Source organism: Oncorhynchus nerka, linkage group LG17 (assembly GCF_034236695.1).
Source record: "Oncorhynchus nerka isolate Pitt River linkage group LG17, Oner_Uvic_2.0, whole genome shotgun sequence".
In the NCBI taxonomy this organism is placed as follows: domain Eukaryota; kingdom Metazoa; phylum Chordata; class Actinopteri; order Salmoniformes; family Salmonidae; genus Oncorhynchus; species Oncorhynchus nerka.
In genome coordinates, this window is record NC_088412.1 from 8,207,874 (window position 1) to 8,231,015 (window position 23,142).

General features: G+C 46.5%; 1 protein-coding gene across 1 annotated transcript in view; it reads left to right on the forward strand.

Annotated features, from left to right (window-relative positions):
• LOC115127042 (patatin-like phospholipase domain-containing protein 2) overlaps window positions 1–22,028 on the forward strand; it is a 28,716-nt gene extending 6,688 nt beyond the window's left edge. The window contains exons 5-9 of the mRNA XM_065002927.1: window positions 2,536–2,596; window positions 3,392–3,616; window positions 9,635–9,767; window positions 19,240–19,362; window positions 19,762–22,028. Coding sequence (XP_064858999.1) covers window positions 2,536–2,596; window positions 3,392–3,616; window positions 9,635–9,767; window positions 19,240–19,362; window positions 19,762–20,110 — 891 coding nt within the window. The 3' untranslated portion in view covers window positions 20,111–22,028. The remainder of the gene's footprint in view (window positions 1–2,535; window positions 2,597–3,391; window positions 3,617–9,634; window positions 9,768–19,239; window positions 19,363–19,761) is intronic.
• Window positions 22,029–23,142: the final 1,114 nt, after the last annotated feature.

Sequence of the window (23,142 nt, forward strand, 5' to 3'; positions counted from 1 at the left end):
GCCAAGCCCACTGGCTCCAGGTCATCTATGAGTCTTTGCTAGGTAAAGCCCCGCCTTATCTCAGCTCACTGGTCACCATAGCAGCAAACACCCGTAGCACGCGCTCCAGCAGGTTTATCTCACTGGTCACCCCCAAAGCCAATTCCTACTTTGGCCGCCTTTCTTTCCAGTTCTCTGCTGCCAATGACTGGAACGAACTTCAAAAATCACTGAAGCTGGAGATTCCCATCTCCCTCACTCTAGCTTTAAGAACCAGCTGTCAGAGCAGCTCACAGATCACTGCACCTGTACATAGCCCATCTGTAAATATCCCATCCAATCTACCTCATCCCCCATGTCATTATTTATATTTAGCTCATTTGCACCCCAGTATCTCCACTTGCACATTCATTTTCTGCACATCTACCATTCCAGTGTTTAACTGCTATATTGTAATTACTTCCATGGCCTATTTATTGCCTTACCTCTCTTATCCTACCTCATTTGCACATGCTGTATATAGACTTTTTCTATTGTACTATTGACTGTATGTTTGTTTATTCCATGTGTAACTCTGTGTTGTTGTTTGTGTCAAACTGCTTTGCTTTATCTTGGCCAGGTCACAGTTGTAAATGAGAACTTGTTCTCAACTGGCCTACCTGGTTAAATAATTTTGATTTTATTTTTTATTTGACCTTTATTTAACTAGGCAAGTCAGTTAAGAACAAATTCTTATTTTCAATGACGGCCTAGGAACAGTGGGTTAACTGCCTTGTTCAGGGGCAGAACAACAGATTTGTACCTTGTCAGCTCAGGGGTTTGAACTTGCAACCTTCCGGTTACTAGTCCAATGCTCTAACCACTAGGCTACCCTGCCACTTCTACACTCTAACCACTAGGCTACCCTGCCGCCCCTACACTCTAACCACTAGGCTACGCTGCCGCCCCTACACTCTAACCACTAGGCTACCTGCCTCCTCTACACTCTAACCACTAGGCTACCCTGCCGCCTCTACACTCTAACCACTAGGCTACCCTGCCACCTCTCAACTCTAACCATTAGGCTACCCTGCCACCTCTACACTCTAACCACTAGACTACCCTGCCACCTCTACACTCTAACCACTAGGCTACCCTGCCACCCCTACACTCTAACCACTAGGCTACCTGCCGCCCCTACACTCTAACCACTAGGCTACGCTGCCGCCCCTACACTCTAACCACTAGGCTACGCTGCCACCTCTACACTCTAACCACTAGGCTACCCTGCCACCTCTACACTCTAACCACTAGGCTACCCTGCCACCTCTACACTCTAACCACTAGGCTACGCTGCCACCTCTACACTCTAACCACTAGGCTACCCTGCCACCTCTACACTCTAACCACTAGGCTACCCTGCCACCTCTACACTCTAACCACTAGGCTACGCTGCCACCTCTACACTCTAACCACTAGGCTACCCTGCCGCCCCAATCAATAAAAATCAATAAATAGTGTCCAGAGCTCTGTTCCCCCCTGATCCACAGGTACTGTAGCTCACAGACATACTTAGCAGACACTATTATCCAAAGAGACTTACAGACTGTATACATGTTTCAGTCAGTGATCACCGGGGGGAATTGAACCCGTGACTTTTAATGTGCTAGTGTCACAGTTTTACCAACTGAGCCACCAGGTAGACAGACATGGACTCTGAATGTGTCTGTGGTAAGATATCTAAACTGTCTGTGGTAAGATATCTAATGTGTCTGTGGTAAGATATCTAAACTGTCTGTGGTAAGATATCTAATGTGTCTGTGGTAAGATATCTAAACTCTCTGTGGGAAGATATCTAATGTGTCTGTGGGAAGATATCTAATGTGTCTGTGGGAAGATATCTAATGTGTCTGTGGTAAGATATCTAAACTGTCTGTGGTAAGATATCTAAACTGTCTGTGGTAAGATATCTAATGTGTCTGTGGGAAGATATCTAATGTGTCTGTGGTAAGATATCTAAACTGTCTGTGGTAAGATATCTAATGTGTCTGTGGGAAGATATCTAATGTGTCTGTGGTAAGATATCTAAACTGTCTGTGGGAAGATATCTAATGTGTCTGTGGGAAGATATCTAAACTGTCTGTGGGAAGATATCTAATGTGTCTGTGGGAAGATATCTAAACTGTCTGTGGGAAGATATCTAATGTGTCTGTGGGAAGATATCTAAACTGTCTGTGGGAAGATATCTAATGTGTCTGTGGGAAGATATCTAAACTGTCTGTGGGAAGATATCTAATGTGTCTGTGGGAAGATATCTAATGTGTCTGTGGTAAGATATCTAATGTGTCTGTGGGAAGATATCTAAACTGTCTGTGGGAAGATATCTAATGTGTCTGTGGGAAGATATCTAATGTGTCTGTGGGAAGATATCTAATGTGTCTGTGGGAAGATATCTAATGTGTCTGTGGGAAGATATCTAATGTGTCTGTGGGAAGATATCTAATGTGTCTGTGGGAAGATATCTAATGTGTCTGTGGGAAGATATCTAATGTGTCTGTTTATCTGTGTTTGTTTCAGGTTATGAAGGCCATGTGTAAACAAGGGTACAACGATGCTCTTCACTTTCTGAAGAAGAACGGTAAGAGACCTTTATATTAGTTATATTATTCTATACTAGATCAGGCTTGGTATAGAGTAGTTATATAACTATACTAGATCAGGCTTGGTATAGAGTAGTTATATAACTATACTAGATCAGGCTTGGTATAGAGTAGTTATATAACTATACTAGATCAGGCTTGGTATAGAGTAGTTATATGACTACTAGATCAGGCTTGGTATAGAGTAGTTATATTATTATATACTAGATCAGGCTTGGTATAGAGTAGTTATATTATTATATACTAGATCAGGCTTGGTATAGAGTAGTTATATAACACTATACTAGATCAGGCTTGGTATAGAGTAGTTATATTATTATATACTAGATCAGGCTTGGTATAGAGTAGTTATATTATTATATACTAGATCAGGCTTGGTATAGAGTAGTTATATAACACTATACTAGATCAGGCTTGGTATAGAGTAGTTATATTATTATATACTAGATCAGGCTTGGTATAGAGTAGTTATATTATTATATACTAGATCAGGCTTGGTATAGAGTAGTTATATTATTATATACTAGATCAGGCTTGGTATAGAGTAGTTATATTATTATATACTAGATCAGGCTTGGTATAGAGTAGTTATATAACACTATACTAGATCAGGCTTGGTATAGAGTAGTTATATTATTATATACTAGATCAGGCTTGGTATAGAGTAGTTATATTATTATATACTAGATCAGGCTTGGTATCGAGTAGTTATATTATTACGTGTGCGTGCGTGCGTGTGTGTGTTTTCTTGACTGTGTTTGCTTATGTTTCAGGACTGTTGAATCCCCAAGGACCCCACAGACCTCTAATAGCCGACGGTGAGGAAGATGACGTCATCGAGGATGATGATGATGACGACGATGATGAAGAACACGAGGAGCGGCTGGTACAGAACGAGATCAGACCCATTGAGAAAGAGTCCGTGGTGGCCCCCGCCGAGTCCAAATCCAACATCGAGGATCATATCTTCGAGCACCTGCCACCCAGACTACACAAAGGTAGGACGGACCTCACCAAAATAATACATCAGATTCATAATACAATGTTTTTAAACGCCTTTCAATAAAGAACAAGGACGTTGTACAAGCTATAAAGAGAGGAAAACAGACAAATGGATCAAAAAACACAAACACAAGCTACATTTTAGTGATATATTGTTGTCAGGGGAGATGGCAACTCCTCAAAACAAGGCCTTTCTCTAGACCAGTCTCCAGAACAAGTCTCAGAAAAGCCCTAGACTACTGAAGAATATCCAACCAACCAGAGACTGGTGTAGAGAAGAAGCTGGCCAATCAGATCTTCTACTCTTGTTTCTACTATAGTTGTAGCTCTAGGTTAGGGGATCCACTGTGTTACCCTGGCCTTGCTAGGTTAGGGGATCCACTGTGTTACCCTGGCCTTGCTAGGTTAGGGGATCCACTGTGTTACCCTGGCCTTGCTAGGTTAGGGGATCCACTGTGTTACCCTGGCCTTGCTAGGTTAGGGGATCCACTGGGTTACCCTGGCCTTGCTAGGTTAGGGGGTCCACTGTGTTAGCCTGGCCTTGCTAGGTTAGGGGATCCACTGTGTTACCCTGGCCTTGCTAGGTTAGGGGGTCCACTGTGTTACCCTGGCCTTGCTAGGTTAGGGGATCCACTGTGTTACCCTGGCCTTGCTAGGTTAGGGGATCCACTGGGTTACCCTGGCCTTGCTAGGTTAGGGGATCCACTGTGTTACCCTGGCCTTGCTAGCTTAGGGGATCCACTGGGTTACCCTGGCCTTGCTATAGGTTAGGGGATCCACTGTGTTAGCCTGGCCTTGCTAGGTTAGGGGATCCACTGGGTTACCCTGGCCTTGCTAGGTTAGGGGATCCACTGTGTTACCCTGGCCCTGCTAGGTTAGGGGATCCACTGGGTTACCCTGGCCTTGCTATAGGTTAGGGGATCCACTGTGTTACCCTGGCCTTGCTAGGTTAGGGGATCCACTGGGTTACCCTGGCCTTGCTATAGGTTAGGGGATCCACTGGGTTACCCTGGCCTTGCTAGGTTAGGGGATCCACTGTGTTAGCCTGGCCTTGCTAGGTTAGGGGATCCACTGTGTTAGCCTGGCCTTGCTAGGTTAGGGGATCCACTGTGTTAGCCTGGCCTTGCTAGGTTAGGGGATCCACTGTGTTACCCTGGCCTTGCTAGGTTAGGGGATCCACTGTGTTACCCTGGCCTTGCTAGGTTAGGGGATCCACTGTGTTAGCCTGGCCTTGCTAGGTTAGGGGATCCACTGTGTTACCCTGGCCTTGCTAGGTTAGGGGATCCACTGTGTTACCCTGGCCTTGCTAGGTTAGGGGGTCCACTGTGTTACCCTGGCCTTGCTAGGTTAGGGGATCCACTGTGTTACCCTGGCCTTGCTAGGTTAGGGGATCCACTGTGTTACCCTGGCCTTGCTAGGTTAGGGGGTCCACTGTGTTACCCTGGCCTTGCTAGGTTAGGGGATCCACTGGGTTACCCTGGCCTTGCTAGGTTAGGGGATCCACTGTGTTACCCTGGCCTTGCTAGCTTAGGGGATCCACTGGGTTACCCTGGCCTTGCTATAGGTTAGGGGATCCACTGTGTTAGCCTGGCCTTGCTAGGTTAGGGGATCCACTGGGTTACCCTGGCCTTGCTAGGTTAGGGGATCCACTGTGTTACCCTGGCCCTGCTAGGTTAGGGGATCCACTGTGTTAGCCTGGCCTTGCTAGGTTAGGGGATCCACTGTGTTAGCCTGGCCTTGCTAGGTTAGGGGATCCACTGGTTAAGCTGGCCTTGCTAGGCTAGGGGATCCACTGTGTTACCCTGGCCTTGCTAGGTTAGGGGATCCACTATGTTACCGTGGCCTTGCTAGGTTAGGGGATCCACTGTGTTACCCTGGCCTTGCTAGGTTAGGGGATCCACTGTGTACCCTGGCCTTTCTAGGTTAGGGGATCCACTGTGTTACCCTGGCCTTGCTAGGTTAGGGGATCCACTGTGTTACCCTGGCCTTGCTAGGTTAGGGGATCCACTGTGTAACCCTGGCCTTGCTAGGTTAGGGGATCCACTGTGTAACCCTGGCCTTGCTAGGTTAGGGGATCCACTGGTTAACCTGGCCTTGCTAGGTTAGGGGATCCACTGTGTTACCCTGGCCTTGCTAGGTTAGGGGGTCCACTGTGTTACCCTGGCCTTGCTAGGTTAGGGGATCCACTGTGTTACCCTGGCCTTGCTAGGTTAGGGGATCCACTGTGTTACCCTGGCCTTGCTAGGTTAGGGGGTCCACTGTGTTACCCTGGCCTTGCTAGGTTAGGGGATCCACTGTGTTACCCTGGCCTTGCTAGCTTAGGGGATCCACTGGGTTACCCTGGCCTTGCTATAGGTTAGGGGATCCACTGTGTTAGCCTGGCCTTGCTAGGTTAGGGGATCCACTGGGTTACCCTGGCCTTGCTAGGTTAGGGGATCCACTGTGTTACCCTGGCCCTGCTAGGTTAGGGGATCCACTGTGTTAGCCTGGCCTTGCTAGGTTAGGGGATCCACTGTGTTAGCCTGGCCTTGCTAGGTTAGGGGATCCACTGGTTAAGCTGGCCTTGCTAGGCTAGGGGATCCACTGTGTTACCCTGGCCTTGCTAGGTTAGGGGATCCACTATGTTACCGTGGCCTTGCTAGGTTAGGGGATCCACTGTGTTACCCTGGCCTTGCTAGGTTAGGGGATCCACTGTGTACCCTGGCCTTTCTAGTTTAGGGGATCCACTGTGTTACCCTGGCCTTGCTAGGTTAGGGGATCCACTGTGTTACCCTGGCCTTGCTAGGTTAGGGGATCCACTGTGTAACCCTGGCCTTGCTAGGTTAGGGGATCCACTGTGTAACCCTGGCCTTGCTAGGTTAGGGGATCCACTGGTTAACCTGGCCTTGCTAGGTTAGGGGATCCACTGGTTAACCTGGCCTTGCTATAGGTTAGGGGATCCACTGGTTAACCTGGCCTTGCTAGGTTAGGGGATCCACTGTGTTAGCCTGGCCTTGCTATAGGTTAGGGGATCCACTGGTTAACCTGGCCTTGCTAGGTTAGGGGATCCACTGTGTAACCCTGGCCTTGCTAGGTTAGGGGATCCACTGTGTTACCCTGGCCTTGCTAGGTTAGGGGATCCACTGTGTTAGCCTGGCCTTGCTAGGTTAGGGGATCCACTGTGTTAGCCTGGCCTTGCTAGGTTAGGGGATCCACTGGTTAACCTGGCCTTGCTAGGTTAGGGGATCCACTGGTTAACCTGGCCTTGCTATAGGTTAGGGGATCCACTGGTTAAGCTGGCCTTGCTAGGTTAGGGGATCCACTGGTTAACCCTGGCCTTGCTAGGTTAGGGGATCCACTGGTTAACCTGGCCTTGCTATAGGTTAGGGGATCCACTGGTTAAGCTGGCCTTGCTAGGTTAGGGGATCCACTGGTTAACCTGGCCTTGCTATAGGTTAGGGGATCCACTGGTTAACCTGGCCTTGCTAGGTTAGGGGATCCACTGATTAACCCTGGCCTTGCTAGGTTAGGGGATCCACTGGTTAACCTGGCCTTGCTAGGTTAGGGGATCCACTGGTTAACCTGGCCTTGCTAGGTTAGGGGATCCACTGGTTAACCCTGGCCTTGCTAGGTTAGGGGATCCACTGGTTAACCTGGCCTTGCTAGGTTAGGGGATCCACTGGTTAACCCTGGCCTTGCTAGGTTAGGGGATCCACTGTGTTACCCTGGCCTTGCTAGGTTAGGGGATCCACTGTGTACCCTGGCCTTGCTAGGTTAGGGGATCCACTGTGTAACCCTGGCCTTGCTAGGTTAGGGGATCCACTGTGTTACCCTGGCCTTGCTAGGTTAGGGGATCCACTGTGTTACCCTGGCCTTGCTAGGTTAGGGGATCCACTGGGTTAACCTGGCCTTGCTAGGTTAGGGGATCCACTGTGTTAACCTGGCCTTGCTAGGTTAGGGGATCCACTGTGTTAACCTGGCCTTGCTAGGTTAGGGGATCCACTGTGTTAGCCTGGCCTTGCTAGGTTAGGGATCCACTGTGTTAGCCTGGCCTTGCTAGGTTAGGGGATCCACTGTGTTAGCCTGGCCTTGCTAGGTTAGGGGATCCACTGTGTTAGCCTGGCCTTGCTAGGTTAGGGGATCCACTGTGTTACCCTGGCCTTGCTAGGTTAGGGGATCCACTGGTTAACCTGGCCTTGCTATAGGTTAGGGGATCTACTGGTTAACCTGTCCTTGCTAGGTTAGGGGATCCACTGTGTAACCCTGGCCTTGCTAGGTTAGGGGATCCACTGTGTAACCCTGGCCTTGCTAGGTTAGGGGATCCACTGGTTAACCTGGCCTTGCTATAGGTTAGGGGATCCACTGGTTAAGCTGGCCTTGCTAGGTTAGGGGATCCACTGGTTAACCCTGGCCTTGCTAGGTTAGGGGATCCACTGGTTAACCTGGCCTTGCTATAGGTTAGGGGATCCACTGGTTAAGCTGGCCTTGCTAGGTTAGGGGATCCACTGGTTAACCTGGCCTTGCTAGGTTAGGGGATCCACTGGTTAACCCTGGCCTTGCTAGGTTAGGGGATCCACTGGTTAACCTGGCCTTGCTAGGTTAGGGGATCCACTGTGTTACCCTGGCCTTGCTAGGTTAGGGGATCCACTGTGTAACCCTGGCCTTGCTAGGTTATGGGATCCACTGGTTAACCTGGCCTTGCTAGGTTAGGGGATCCACTGGTTAACCCTGGCCTTGCTAGGTTAGGGGATCCACTGGTTAACCTGGCCTTGCTAGGTTAGGGGATCCACTGGTTAACCTGGCCTTGCTAGGTTAGGGGATCCACTGGTTAACCCTGGCCTTGCTATAGGTTAGGGGATCCACTGGTTAACCTGGCCTTGCTAGGTTAGGGGATCCACTGGTTAACCTGGCCTTGCTAGGTTAGGGGATCCACTGGTTAACCTGGCCTTGCTAGGTTAGGGGATCCACTGGTTAACCTGGCCTTGCTAGGTTAGGGGATCCACTGTGTTAGCCTGGCCTTGCTAGGTTAGGGGATCCACTGGTTAAGCTGGCCTTGCTAGGTTAGGGGATCCACTGGTTAAGCTGGCCTTGCTAGGTTAGGGGATCCACTGTGTTAGCCTGGACTTGCTAGGTTAGGGGATCCACTGGTTAACCTGGCCTTGCTAGGTTAGGGGATCCACTGTGTTAACCTGTCCTTGCTAGGTTAGGGGATCCACTGGTTAACCTGGCCTTGCTAGGTTAGGGGATCCACTGGTTAACCCTGGCCTTGCTAGGTTAGGGGATCCACTGGTTAACCTGGCCTTGCTAGGTTAGGGGATCCACTGGTTAACCCTGGCCTTGCTAGGTTAGGGGATCCACTGTGTTACCCTGGCCTTGCTAGGTTAGGGGATCCACTGTGTACCCTGGCCTTGCTAGGTTAGGGGATCCACTGTGTAACCCTGGCCTTGCTAGGTTAGGGGATCCACTGGTTAACCCTGGCCTTGCTAGGTTAGGGGATCCACTGGTTAACCTGGCCTTGCTAGGTTAGGGGATCCACTGTGTTAACCTGGCCTTGCTAGGTTAGGGGATCCACTGGTTAACCTGGCCTTGCTAGGTTAGGGGATCCACTGGTTAACCTGGCCTTGCTAGGTTAGGGGATCCACTGTGTTAACCTGGCCTTGCTTCAACTATTGTCTGCCATGGGAAATGTGAGTGAGTCAGCCAGCCAGCCAGCCAGTTAGCCAGCCAGCCAGCCAGCCAGCCAGTCAGTCAGTCAGCCAGCCAGCCAGCCAGTCAGCCAGCCAGCCAGCCAGTCAGCCAGCCAGCCAGCCAGTCAGTCAGTCAGCCAGTCAGCCAGCCAGCCAGTCAGCCAGCCAGTCAGTCAGTCAGCCAGTCTGTAGTGAGTTATTCTCTCTGTCTGTATGTGTTGTGGTGTATTGTGTCTATATGACTGTAGTGAGTTGTTCTCTCTCCTCTCTGTCTCCCTCTGTATGTGTTGTCGTGTATTGTAGTCTACTATGACTGTAGTAAGTTGTTCTCTCTGTCTCTCTCTATAGCTCTGGTGGAAGCCTGCAAGGAGAGATACAGTCTGGGCCAGTCGCTAAGCAACCTGCTGCCAGTCAGGATGGCGACGGCTATGATGCTTCCATACACCTTTCCCCTGGAGTCTGCTCTGTCTATGACTGTTAGGTAAGACTAGACCCTACACCCTCCCCTGGAGTCTGCCCTGTCTATGACTGTTAGGTAAGACTAGACCCTACTGTTACCCTCCCCTGGAGTCTGCTCTGTCTATGGCTGTATTAGGTAGGACTAGACCCTATACCCTCCCCTGGAGTCTGCTCTGTCTATGACTGTTAGGTAAGACTAGACCCTACACCCTCCCCTGGAGTCTGCTCTGTCTATGACTGTTAGGTAAGACTAGACCCTATACCCTCCCCTGGAGTCTGCTCTGTCTATGACTGTTAGGTAAGACTAGACCCTACACCCTCCCCTGGAGTCTGCCCTGTCTATGACTGTTAGGTAAGACTAGACCCTACACCCTCCCCTGGAGTCTGCTCTGTCTATGACTGTTAGGTAAGACTAGACTCTCACCCTCCCCTGGAGTCTGCCCTGACTATGACTGTTAGGTAAGACTAGACCCTAATCCCCTGGAGTCTGCTGTCTGACTATATTATTATATATGACTAATGGCCTGACTGTCTGTCAGAGTGACTATATTATTATATATGACTAATCCCTGTCTGCTTCTGTCAGAGTGACTATATTATTATATATGACTAATGGCCTGTCAGACTGTCAGAGTGACTATATTATTATATATGACTAATGGCCTGTCTCTTCTGTCAGAGTAAGACTATATTATTATATATGACTAATGGCCTGTCTCTTCTGTCAGAGTGACTATATTATTATATATGACTAATGGCCTGTCTCTTCTGTCAGAGTGACTATATTATTATATATGACTAATGGCCTGTCTCTTCTGTCAGAGTGACCTATTACCCTATATGACTAATGGCCTGTCTCTTCTGTCAGAGTGACTATATTATTATATATGACTAATGGCCTGTCTCTTCTGTCAGAGTGACTATATTATTATATATGACTAATGGCCTGTCAGACTGTTAGAGTGACTATATTATTATATATGACTAATGGCCTGTCTCTTCTGTCAGAGTGACTGCTTATTATATATGACTAATGGCCTGTCAGACTGTTAGAGTGACTATATTATTATATATGACTAATGGCCTGTCTCTTCTGTTAGAGTGACTATATTATTATATATGACTAATGGCCTGTCGCTTCTGTCAGAGTGACTATATTATTATATATGTTAGGAAGGACTAGACCCTATCCCTGGAGTCTGCTCTGTCTATGACTGTTAGGTAAGAATAGACCCTACACCCTCCCCTGGAGTCTGCTCTGTCTATGACTGTTAGGTAAGACTAGACCCTACACCCTCCCCTGGAGTCTGCCCTGTCTATGACTGTTAGGTAAGACTAGACCCTACACCCTCCCCTGGAGTCTGCTCTGTCTATGACTGTTAGGTAAGACTAGACCCTAACTGGCCCCTGGAGTCTGCTCTGTCTATGACTGTTAGGTAAGACTAGACCCTACACCCTCCCTGGAGTCTGCTCTGTCTATGACTGTTAGGTAAGACTAGACCCTAACCCTCCCCTGTCTGCCCTGTCTATGACTGTTAGGTAAGACTAGACCCTACACCCTCCCCTGTCTGCTCTGTCTATGACTGTTAGGTAAGACTAGACCCTACACCCTCCCCTGGAGTCTGCCCTGTCTATGACTGTTAGGTAAGACTAGACCCTATATGACTCCCCTGGCCTGTCTGCCCTGTCTATGACTGTTAGGTAAGATAGACCCTAACCCTCCCCTGGAGTCTGCTCTGTCTATGACTGTTAGGTAAGACTAGACCCTAACCCTCCCCTGGAGTCTGCTTCTGTCTATGACTGTTAGGTAAGACTAGACCCTACACCCTCCCCTGGAGTCTGCTTCTGTCTATGACTGTTAGGTATATGACTAACTGGCCTGTCTTCTGTCAGAGTGACTATATTATTATATATGACTAATGGCCTGTCTCTTCTGTCAGAGTGACTATATTATTATATATGACTAATGGCCTGTCTCTTCTGTTAGAGTGACTATATTATTATATATGACTAATGGCCTGTCTCTTCTGTCAGAGTGACTATATTATTATATATGACTAATGGCCTGTCAGACTGTCAGAGTGACTATATTATTATATATGACTAATGGCCTGTCTCTTCTGTCAGAGTGACTATATTATTATATATGACTAATGGCCTGTCTCTTCTGTCAGAGTGACTATATTATTATATATGACTAATGGCCTGTCTCTTCTGTCAGATGACTATAAGAATAGATTATATATGACTAATCCCCTGTCTCTTGACTGTCAGGTAAGTGACTATTTATTATACTATAAGACTAATGGCCTGTCTGCTTCTGTCTATGACTGTTTAGGTATACTAGACCCTAACTGGCCCCTGTCTCTTCTGTCTATGACTGTATTATTATATATGACTAATGGCCTGTCTGCTTCTGTCAGAGTGACTGTTATAAGATTAGACCCTATGACTGGAGTCTGCCCTGTCATGACTGTTAGGTAAGACTATATTATTATACCCTGACTAATGGCCTGTCTATGACTGTTAGAAGACTGACCCTACACCCTCCCCTGGAGTCTGCCCTGTCTATGACTGTTGGCCTGTCAGACCCTGTCCCCTGGAGTCTGCCCTGTCTTGACTGTTAGGTAAGACTGACCCTAACCCCCTGTCTGCTTCTGTTATGACTGTGACTAAGACTATTATATCCCCTGACTAATGGCCTGTCTATGACTGTTAGGTGTCAGAGTACACCCTCCCCTGAGTCTGCCCTGTTATATGACTGTTAGGTAAGACTAGACCCTACACCCTCCCCTGGAGTCTGCTCTGTCTATGACTGTTAGGTAAGACTAGACCCTACACCCTCCCCTGGAGTCTGCTCTGTCTATGACTGTTAGGTAAGACTAGACCCTACACCCTCCCCTGGAGTCTGCCCTGTCTATGACTGTTAGGTAAGACTAGACCCTACACCCTCCCCTGGAGTCTGCTCTGTCTATGACTGTTAGGTAGGACTAGACTCTCCCTCTTCTGTCAGAGTGACTATATTATTATATATGACTAATGGCCTGTCTCTTCTGTCAGAGTGACTATATTATTATATATGACTAATGGCCTGTCTCTTCTGTCAGAGTGACTATATTATTATATATGACTAATGGCCTGTCTCTTCTGTCAGAGTGACTATATTATTATATATGACTAATGGCCTGTCTCTTCTGTCAGAGTGACTATATTATTATATATGACTAATGGCCTGTCTCTTCTGTCAGAGTGACTATATTATTATATATGACTAATGGCCTGTCTCTTCTGTCAGAGTGACTATATTATTATATATGACTAATGGCCTGTCTCTTCTGTCAGAGTGACTATATTATTATATATGACTAATGGCCTGTCAGACTGTTAGAGTGACTATATTATTATATATGACTAATGGCCTGTCTCTTCTGTCAGAGTGACTATATTATTATATATGACTAATGGCCTGTCAGACTGTTAGAGTGACTATATTATTATATATGACTAATGGCCTGTCTCTTCTGTTAGAGTGACTATATTATTATATATGACTAATGGCCTGTCGCTTCTGTCAGAGTGACTATATTATTATATATGTTAGGAAGGACTAGACCCTATACCCTGGAGTCTGCTCTGTCTATGACTGTTAGGTAAGAATAGACCCTACACCCTCCCCTGGAGTCTGCTCTGTCTATGACTGTTAGGTAAGACTAGACCCTACACCCTCCCCTGGAGTCTGCCCTGTCTATGACTGTTAGGTAAGACTAGACCCTACACCCTCCCCTGGAGTCTGCCCTGTCTATGACTGTTAGGTAAGACTAGACCCTACACCCTCCCCTGGAGTCTGCTCTGTCTATGACTGTTAGGTAAGACTAGACCCTATACTCTCCCCTGGAGTCTGCTCTGTCTATGACTGTTAGGTAAGACTAGACCCTACACCCTCCCCTGGAGTCTGCTCTGTCTATGACTGTTAGGTAAGACTAGACCCTATACCCTCCCCTGGAGTCTGCTCTGTCTATGACTGTTAGGTAAGACTAGACCCTACACCCTCCCCTGGAGTCTGCTCTGTCTATGACTGTTAGGTAAGACTAGACCCTACACCCTCCCCTGGAGTCTGCCCTGTCTATGACTGTTAGGTAAGACTAGACCCTACGCCCTCCCCTGGAGTCTGCTCTGTCTATGACTGTTAGGTAAGACTAGACCCTATACCCTCCCCTGGAGTCTGCTCTGTCTATGACTGTTAGGTAGGACTCTCCCTCTTCTGTCAGAGTGACTATATTATTATATATGACTAATGGCCTGTCTCTTCTGTCAGAGTGACTATATTATTATATATGACTAATGGCCTGTCAGACTGTTAGAGTGACTATATTATTATATATGACTAATGGCCTGTCTCTTCTGTTAGAGTGACTATATTATTATATATGACTAATGGCCTGTCGCTTCTGTCAGAGTGACTATATTATTATATATGTTAGGAAGGACTAGACCCTATACCCTGGAGTCTGCTCTGTCTATGACTGTTAGGTAAGAATAGACCCTACACCCTCCCCTGGAGTCTGCTCTGTCTATGACTGTTAGGTAAGACTAGACCCTACACCCTCCCCTGGAGTCTGCCCTGTCTATGACTGTTAGGTAAGACTAGACCCTACACCCTCCCCTGGAGTCTGCTCTGTCTATGACTGTTAGGTAAGACTAGACCCTATACCCTCCCCTGGAGTCTGCTCTGTCTATGACTGTTAGGTAGGACTAGACCCTATACCCTCCCCTGGAGTCTGCTCTGTCTATGACTGTTAGGTAGGACTAGACCCTATACCCTGGAGTCTGCTCTGTCTATGACTGTTAGGTAGGACTAGACCCTATACCCTTCCCTGGAGTCTGCTCTGTCTATGACTGTTAGGTAGGACTAGACCCTATACCCTTCCCTGGAGTCTGCTCTGTCTATGACAGTTAGGTAGGACTAGACCCTATACCCTTCCCTGGAGTCTGCTCTGTCTATGACTGTTAGGAAGGACTAGACCCTATACCCTGGAGTCTGCTCTGTCTATGACTGTTAGGTAAGATTAGACCCTACACCCTCCCCTGGAGTCTGCTCTGTCTATGACTGTTAGGTAAGACTAGACCCTACACCCTCCCCTGGAGTCTGCCCTGTCTATGACTGTTAGGTAAGACTAGACCCTACACCCTCCCCTGGAGTCTGCTCTGTCTATGACTGTTAGGTAAGACTAGACCCTACACCCTCCCCTGGAGTCTGCCCTGTCTATGACTGTTAGGTAAGACTAGACCCTACACCCTCCCCTGGAGTCTGCCCTGTCTATGACTGTTAGGTAAGACTAGACCCTACACCCTCCCCTGGAGTCTGCTCTGTCTATGACTGTTAGGTAAGACTAGACCCTACACCCTCCCCTGGAGTCTGCCCTGTCTATGACTGTTAGGTAAGACTAGACCCTACACCCTCCCCTGGAGTCTGCCCTGTCTATGACTGTTAGGTAAGACTAGACCCTACACCCTCCCCTGGAGTCTGCCCTGTCTATGACTGTTAGGTAAGACTAGACCCTACACCCTCCCCTGGAGTCTGCTCTGTCTATGGCTGTTAGGTAAGACTAGACCCTATACCCTCCCCTGGAGTCTGCTCTGTCTATGACTGTTAGGTAAGACTAGACCCTATACCCTCCCCTGGAGTCTGCTCTGTCTATGACTGTTAGGTAAGACTAGACCCTACACCTCCCCTGGAGAGTGACTGCTCTGTCTATGACTGTTAGGTAAGACTAGACCCTACACCCTCCCCTGGAGTCTGCCCTGTCTATGACTGTTAGGTAAGACTAGACCCTACACCCTCCCCTGGAGTCTGCTCTGTCTATGACTGTTAGGTAGGACTAGACTCTCCCTCTTCTGTCAGAGTGACTATATTATTATATATGACTAATGGCCTGTCTCTTCTGTCAGAGTGACTATATTATTATATATGACTAATGGCCTGTCTCTTCTGTCAGAGTGACTATATTATTATATATGACTAATGGCCTGTCTCTTCTGTCAGAGTGACTATATTATTATATATGACTAATGGCCTGTCAGACTGTCAGAGTGACTATATTATTATATATGACTAATGGCCTGTCTCTTCTGTCAGAGTGACTATATTATTATATATGACTAATGGCCTGTCTCTTCTGTCAGAGTGACTATATTATTATATATGACTAATGGCCTGTCTCTTCTGTCAGAGTGACTATATTATTATATATGACTAATGGCCTGTCTCTTCTGTCAGAGTGACTATATTATTATATATGACTAATGGCCTGTCTCTTCTGTCAGAGTGACTATATTATTATATATGACTAATGGCCTGTCTCTTCTGTCAGAGTGACTATATTATTATATATGACTAATGGCCTGTCTCTTCTGTCAGAGTGACTATATTATTATATATGACTAATGGCCTGTCAGACTGTTAGAGTGACTATATTATTATATATGACTAATGGCCTGTCTCTTCTGTCAGAGTGACTATATTATTATATATGACTAATGGCCTGTCAGACTGTTAGAGTGACTATATTATTATATATGACTAATGGCCTGTCTCTTCTGTTAGAGTGACTATATTATTATATATGACTAATGGCCTGTCGCTTCTGTCAGAGTGACTATATTATTATATATGTTAGGAAGGACTAGACCCTATACCCTGGAGTCTGCTCTGTCTATGACTGTTAGGTAAGAATAGACCCTACACCCTCCCCTGGAGTCTGCTCTGTCTATGACTGTTAGGTAAGACTAGACCCTACACCCTCCCCTGGAGTCTGCCCTGTCTATGACTGTTAGGTAAGACTAGACCCTACACCCTCCCCTGGAGTCTGCCCTGTCTATGACTGTTAGGTAAGAGTAGACCCTACACCCTCCCCTGGAGTCTGCTCTGTCTATGACTGTTAGGTAAGACTAGACCCTATACTCTCCCCTGGAGTCTGCTCTGTCTATGACTGTTAGGTAAGACTAGACCCTACACCCTCCCCTGGAGTCTGCTCTGTCTATGACTGTTAGGTAAGACTAGACCCTATACCCTCCCCTGGAGTCTGCTCTGTCTATGACTGTTAGGTAAGACTAGACCCTACACCCTCCCCTGGAGTCTGCTCTGTCTATGACTGTTAGGTAAGACTAGACCCTACACCCTCCCCTGGAGTCTGCCCTGTCTATGACTGTTAGGTAAGACTAGACCCTACGCCCTCCCCTGGAGTCTGCTCTGTCTATGACTGTTAGGTAAGACTAGACCCTATACCCTCCCCTGGAGTCTGCTCTGTCTATGACTGTTAGGTAGGACTCTCCCTCTTCTGTCAGAGTGACTATATTATTATATATGACTAATGGCCTGTCTCTTCTGTCAGAGTGACTATATTATTATATATGACTAATGGCCTGTCAGACTGTTAGAGTGACTATATTATTATATATGACTAATGGCCTGTCTCTTCTGTTAGAGTGACTATATTATTATATATGACTAATGGCCTGTCGCTTCTGTCAGAGTGACTATATTATTATATATGTTAGGAAGGACTAGACCCTATACCCTGGAGTCTGCTCTGTCTATGACTGTTAGGTAAGAATAGACCCTACACCCTCCCCTGGAGTCTGCTCTGTCTATGACTGTTAGGTAAGACTAGACCCTACACCCTCCCCTGGAGTCTGCCCTGTCTATGACTGTTAGGTAAGACTAGACCCTACACCCTCCCCTGGAGTCTGCTCTGTCTATGACTGTTAGGTAAGACTAGACCCTATACCCTCCCCTGGAGTCTGCTCTGTCTATGACTGTTAGGTAGGACTAGACCCTATACCCTCCCCTGGAGTCTGCTCTGTCTATGACTGTTAGGTAGGACTAGACTCTCCCTCTTCTGTCAGAGTGACTATATTATTATATATGACTAATGTCCTGTCTCTTCTGTCAGAGTGACTATATTATTATATATGACTAATGGCCTGTCTCTTCTGTCAGAGTGACTATATTATTATATATGACTAATGGCCTGTCTCTTCTGTCAGAGTGACTATATTATTATATATGACTAATGGCCTGTCAGACTGTTAGAGTGACTATATTATTATATATGACTAATGGCCTGTCTCTTCTGTCAGAGTGACTATATTATTATATATGACTAATGGCCTGTCTCTTCTGTCAGAGTGACTATATTATTATATATGACTAATGGCCTGTCTCTTCTGTCAGAGTGACTATATTATTATATATGACTAATGGCCTGTCTCTTCTGTCAGAGTGACTATATTATTATATATGACTAATGGCCTGTCTCTTCTGTCAGAGTGACTATATTATTATATATGACTAATGGCCTGTCTCTTCTGTCAGAGTGACTATATTATTATATATGACTAATGGCCTGTCTCTTCTGTCAGAGTGACTATATTATTATATATGACTAATGGCCTGTCAGACTGTTAGAGTGACTATATTATTATATATGACTAATGGCCTGTCTCTTCTGTCAGAGTGACTATATTATTATATATGACTAATGGCCTGTCAGACTGTTAGAGTGACTATATTATTATATATGACTAATGGCCTGTCTCTTCTGTTAGAGTGACTATATTATTATATATGACTAATGGCCTGTCGCTTCTGTCAGAGTGACTATATTATTATATATGTTAGGAAGGACTAGACCCTATACCCTGGAGTCTGCTCTGTCTATGACTGTTAGGTAAGAATAGACCCTACACCCTCCCCTGGAGTCTGCTCTGTCTATGACTGTTAGGTAAGACTAGACCCTACACCCTCCCCTGGAGTCTGCCCTGTCTATGACTGTTAGGTAAGACTAGACCCTACACCCTCCCCTGGAGTCTGCTCTGTCTATGACTGTTAGGTAAGACTAGACCCTATACTCTCCCCTGGAGTCTGCTCTGTCTATGACTGTTAGGTAGGACTAGACCCTATATCCTCCCCTGGAGTCTGCTCTGTCTATGACTGTTAGGTAGGACTAGACTCTCCCTCTTCTGTCAGAGTGACTATATTATTATATATGACTAATGGCCTGTCTCTTCTGTCAGAGTGACTATATTATTATATATGACTAATGGCCTGTCTCTTCTGTCAGAGTGACTATATTATTATATATGACTAATGGCCTGTCTCTTCTGTCATAGTGACTATATTATTATACATGACTAATGGCCTGTCAGACTGTCAGAGTGACTATATTATTATATATGACTAATGGCCTGTCTCTTCTGTCAGAGTGACTATATTATTATACATGACTAATGGCCTGTCAGACTGTCAGAGTGACTATATTATTATATATGACTAACGGCCTGTCTCTTCTGTTAGAGTGACTATATTATTATATATGACTAATGGCCTGTCAGACTGTCAGAGTGACTAAATTATTATATATGACTAATGGCCTGTCAGACTGTCAGAGTGACTAAATTATTATATATGACTAATGGCCTGTCTCTTCTGCCAGACTGTTAGAGTGGCTGCCTGATGTTCAGGAGGATGTGGGATGGATCAGGGAGCAGGTCGTTAAGGTGTTGCAGTGTGCTGTGAGCCGGGCCACCAAGACTGTCTCCAACCACGTCTCTGCAAAGTAAGTAAGGATACAGACACACAAACAAACAGAGAGAAACAGACAGACAGACAGACAGACACACAAACAAACAGAGAGAAACAGACAGACAGACAGACAGACAGACAGACAGACAGACAGACAGACAGACAGACAGACAGACAGACAGACAGACAGACAGACAGACAGACAGACAGACAGACAGACAGAGACAGGGACAGACAGACAAACATTCTCACTTTCTGTTCGTAAAAAATACAAATAAAAAAATGGTATTGATTTTTCACACAAAAAAACAACCAGAACTCTTTCTTCAGCATCGTCTGAGATGAATGTCTTTCTCTACTGGTGGTTCTCCCACATTCTCACTTCAAGTCCTCATTTCTCATTATTTCTCATCTAATGACTCTCTCTCTTCAGCTGTTACTACCAGTTGGAGCTGCGTCACTGCCAGTCCCTGCCTGCCCAACTCAACCCTGCCAGACTGCTCCCTAGCTGGGCGAGTGGAGGCAGCTCCTCTGTCCTGGATGTTATCAGTCGTCTGGACCAGTACCAGAGGCAGCTGCTGCCGGGCTCCTTCTGTGTCAACCTGGACCTCCACGGCGCCTTATACACCAGGGGGACCCCAGGCCCAGGAAGATGCCCCGAAGCTGGGGAAGGAAGTCCAGGACCAGCCCTGGCCCCTATAGACCCAGAGGAGGTCGAGGGGATGGGGCTGATGATGAGGAGGCTCAATGAAAACCACAACTCTACTCCAGCCTCACTCTAACATTAGAATGTATCCCTAAAGAAAAGGACGAGGGTGGACTGTGAATTAGGGCGTGTCCAGAGGGTAAATTAGGGCGTGTCCAGAGGGTAAATGAGGGCGTGTCCAGAGGGTAAATGAGGGCGTGTCCAGAGGGTAAATGAGGGTGTGTCCAGAGGGTAAATTAGGGCGTGTCCAGAGGGTAAATTAGGGCGTGCCCAGAGAGTACACCGAGCCAAACCCACATTCAGTACACCGAGCCAAACCCACATTCAGTACCCCGAGCCAAACCCACATTCAGTACCCCGAGCCAAACCCACATTCAGTACCCCGAGCCAAACCCACATTCAGTACACCGAGCCAAACCCACGTTCAGTACCCCGAGCCAAACCCACATTCATTACCCCGAGCCAAACCCACATTCAGTACCCCGAGCCAAACCCACATTCAGTACCCCGAGCCAAACCCACATTCAGTACCCCGAGCCAAACCCACATTCAGTACCCCGAGCCAAACCCACATTCAGTACCCCGAGCCAAACCCACATTCAGTACACCGAGCCAAACCCACGTTCAGTACCCCGAGCCAAACCCACATTCAGTACACCGAGCCAAACCCACGTCAGTACCCCGAGCCAAACCCACATTCATTACCCCGAGCCAAACCCACATTCAGTACACCGAGCCAAACCCACGTTCAGTACCCGAGCCAAACCCACATTCAGTACCCCGAGCCAAACCCACGTTCAGTACCCCGAGCCAAACCCACATTCATTACCCCGAGCCAAACCCACATTCAGTACACCGAGCCAAACCCACGTTCAGTACCCCGAGCCAAACCCACATTCAGTACACCGAGCCAAACCCACGTTCAGTACCCCGAGCCAAACCCACATTCATTACCCCGAGCCAAACCCACATTCAGTACCCCGAGCCAAACCCACATTCAGTACCCCGAGCCAAACCCACATTCAGTACCCCGAGCCAAACCCACATTCAGTACACCGAGCCAAACCCACATTCAGTACCCCGAGCCAAACCCACATTCATTACCCCGAGCCAAACCCACATTCAGTACACCGAGCCAAACCCACGTTCAGTACCCCGAGCCAAACCCACATTCAGTACACCGAGCCAAACCCACGTTCAGTACCCGAGTGCATATATTTCATTGTATGTGACCCCAGTGGGAACCAAAGCCACGATGACACTGGCATCGCTGACACCACACAGTTACTGTTATTATCAGTATTATCTTAAAACTACATCGTTGGTCAGAAGGACATTTTCACTGTGAGGTTCTACACCTGTTGTCTTCAAGCACATGTGACAAATACAATTTGATTTGATTTATCGACTGAGCCACACTGGATCTCTAGGAGCTGTTGGTAGCTATTAGGGCCCTAGTGGGATGTCTATTAGGATCACAGACTGTCGACGCCTAGGAACCTACAGGGACCTTCGACAACCTGTCACCGATCTGCAGAATCTCGTCTGTACACACAGCACCTTAGAATGACATTTAACTTATTTTCATTGAGTTGTTATCCGTCCTCAGACTCTGATCACAAGTCCGTCAGCTCGTCGTTACACAGTGCCTCACAGTACTTTGACATTCAGTACCAGTTAAAAGTTTGGACACAACTACTCATTCAAGGTTTTATTTTTATTTTTTTTACTATTTTCTACATTGTAGAATAATGGTGAAGACATCAAAACGATGAAATAACACATATGGAATCATGTAGTAACCAAAAAAGTGTTAAACAAATCAAAATATATTTTAGAAATGTAAGATTCTTCAAAGTAGCCAAACTTTGCCTCAATGACAGCTTTGCACACTCTTGGCATTCTCTCAACCAGCTTCATGAGGCACCTGGAATGCATTTCAATGAACAGGTGTCTTTTTATTCATACCTTAAAATGACTCCCTTTTTGTTGTAGTGTTCGTTCTCGTCTCTTTTTAACACGTGCCTTATAAGTGCTTACTTCCAGCCCTCAATGGACATCTACTTCTCTTTATTGATTTGACATTATGACATCACCGAGGCCCCTGTTGCTTCACTAGGAGCTAAAAAGGAACGGCTGTGTTCCAAACGGTACACTATTCCCTACATAGTGCGCTACGAAATAAGTGGACTTAATAGGGAATAGGGTGTCATTTGAGTGGCATACAACGTACTCTATTTTTTAACAAGACAATTGTAAATCTAAGCGCTGGCAGTATCACTATAGGTTCGGGGGGGGGGGGGGGGGGGGTCAGAATGTATTTCTTTTGTGCTATTTTTCACAACTGGAATTATGGGCACAGTAGCTGGCTGTGTTGCGAATTGAATGAACAAGTTGTGGGTGTGTGTTGAGGCTTCATCCCTCACTGGCCAATCAGAACGTGCTCCATGGCTAAATAATGTGGTTGCTTCAAGTTGAGTATTTTACAGTCTTTTATTTGAGTGTTAGTCCGTTATAGCATAGTTTGTTAAATAGCCTACAGAAACAAAAAGTACATTTTTTATTTAGGCCTATCCCATCTTGGCTAAATATGTTGAACATGTTTGCAGTCCACATTGTAAAAAGCCAAATTGCCATATGACTTCAATATGGAAATACTGTATATTGTTAAACATAGCATTCACACTGATATTGTCACGTTCCTCGTAATAATTACCAGACCAAGCTGCAGCTCAATATGGTTTCCACATATTATTTACTAGAAACGCACAAAACAACAAAGAAACAAAGAAAGAAACAAACAAACAAACAAACAAACAACAACAACAACAACAACAACAACAACAAAAACCGTAACAAAGAGGTGTAACACGAACTCAAAACAATATCCCACAAACACAGGTGGAAAGAATGCTACTTAAATATGATCCCCAATTAGAGACCACGATAGCCAGCTGCCTCTAATTGGGAATCATACCAACCACCAACATAGAAAAACTAAACTAGAACTCCACATAGAAAATAATAACTAGAAAACCCCCCAGTCACACCCTGACCTACTATACCATAGAAAAACAAAGACTCTCTATGGTCAGGGTGTGACAGATA